At 52.0% G+C, this 1,890-nt stretch overlaps 1 protein-coding gene across 1 annotated transcript; it reads right to left on the reverse strand.

Moving 5' to 3' along the window:
* Window positions 1-1,380: 1,380 nt before the first annotated feature.
* NCS57_00134000 (uncharacterized protein) lies at window positions 1,381-1,656 on the reverse strand (the record flags this gene model as incomplete). Its single annotated transcript, XM_053051407.1, has 1 exon — window positions 1,381-1,656. The coding sequence occupies one exon, from the start codon at window positions 1,654-1,656 to the stop codon at window positions 1,381-1,383; it is 276 nt and encodes a 91-aa protein (XP_052919922.1).
* Between the last annotated feature and the right edge of the window lie 234 nt (window positions 1,657-1,890).

Genomic DNA, 1,890 nt, shown 5'->3' on the forward strand with positions numbered 1-1,890 from the left:
CCAGAGAAAATCTGCAGGCCTTGATGCACGTCTCGGACGCCTCCCGAACTGCTACGTAAACTACCGACAGCGCGGAGCAACGAGAGAGAGCTTCGAGACCCCTACACCCGGGCATGGGGGCAGATTGGCGCGCATGCTCTATACTCTATAGGTTCTCGCTCCAAAAGTGAGCACCCTTGCTCGAGAGATGCGACCTCACACACACTGACCGGCCTCCTCCGGTCTTTATGGCACGTTTTTAATCTTTGGTGTCGCTTTCTCAACTTTCACGTGGCCGGAGTCAGAAAGAAGAAAAAAAGTAGTTCATCCTTTACGCCGGCAATGGGGTTGTGCAGTGAGATGCACTGCAACCCCCCTTTCGCTGGGCAGGTTTCCCCGGCAGTCTCTTTAGGTGCCGCGAACTCGTCGCAAGTTGATCAAGAGGGTGCACGTAGGAGACAGAGAAGCCATGAAAAAATGAAAAGAGGATAGAAGAGGAAAGCGACGGCGCAACAAAGGCAAGCCAACAAGATTGGGGCTGGCGTGCTTTGATCTGCCTTCTTAGCACATGACGCTAAGAGCTCGCACCTTGACCTATGAGCCTCTAGTAGTTGAGTTGGTTGACAAGTTGTGCATTGTCACAACAACACCCGCCTATACCGCCATATTTCATTCGGGATAGGAGTGCCGTGCTCACAACTCTTTCCAGGCACCTTGATGTTCACACACACATGCACATTGATAGACTTCATTTTTTGCTTGTTTCGGAAAGGACTGGAATCATGATTTGCCGCTACCAAAAGCTATGCAAGATTATCCAATTGCCCAAGGGCGAAGGAAAGAAGGGGATAGAGACAATGAAGCCCTCCGCCATCTCTCCGCCCGCCCTGTAATTTTTCTTCTCCTCCTTCTCCTCCTCATCCTCTTGGCAATGAGTGTGAAGCTCAAGGTAGGAAAGAAAACAATAGAGATGCACAACAAAACCCCAAACCTCGCCCTCCTGATCAGCCTCTCTCAAGACTACACACTGTTTTTTCTGTTCATCTTCTCGTAAAACAGGATCCAGACCAAAGCCGCCCACCTCAATCCTAATCCCGTTTCATATCATTCCGTTTCATTTCGTTTCGTTGGATTTTTTCCCTTCAGCCGAGCTGCAAGCTTCGTCGCTTACAGCCCACCCCCCACCATCTCAGATGGGGGGACTTTTTTTTCCATCACTTTTTTTGGTAGTTTTTAGTTCAAAGTTGTTGATAGGCATAATGCTCTCTTGAGAGCACAAAGTCAAGACGTGGTGAATCGAAGAGATAAAAGAATCGCTGCGCTATCGTACTGGGTCGCCGGCCTGAAAACAAGGCCGCCTCTGAGGAGCCTGTCGAAGAAGCTCGTCACATGGCTTCGCCTTCAGTGGAGGATGACATCGTGGAAGTCGGCCTGGTGGTCATCGGCGTGCTCGCCGTAGTGGACGGGGCCGAGCTTGAGGATGCGGTAGCCGTTGGAGCTGCTAGAGCTCGAGGATCCGCTGGAAGATCGTCGAGGGGCAGCGGGCCTGGCGTGCGAGCGCGAGCTGGTGACGGGCTTCTTGGGGTACGAGGGAGAGGTGGCCGGGGCCAGCGAGAGGAAGTTGGACCGGGGAGCCGGGGTGAGGGGGAGGAACTTCTGAGGAGGAAGGCCGGACATTTTGAAAGGTGGTGTTGGTGAAGAAAGTTTAGAAAGATATAGAATTGTCTTGTTTGTTGTTGTGAGATGTAGCTGAGGTGGGCGAGACAGCTAGATCGTTGTTTTCCTGAGAAGGCAGAGAGAAGGCGAGGCCTGTTGTTTGGTTGAGGAAGAAGAAGAGAGGAGGGAAGCCCAAGATCGAGGGGAGGGACTCGTCCCTTTATGCTCCAGAGATTGTGTCCATGTTGTTCTATT

Source organism: Fusarium keratoplasticum, chromosome 1, assembly GCF_025433545.1.
Source record: "Fusarium keratoplasticum isolate Fu6.1 chromosome 1, whole genome shotgun sequence".
NCBI lineage: Eukaryota > Fungi > Ascomycota > Sordariomycetes > Hypocreales > Nectriaceae > Fusarium > Fusarium keratoplasticum.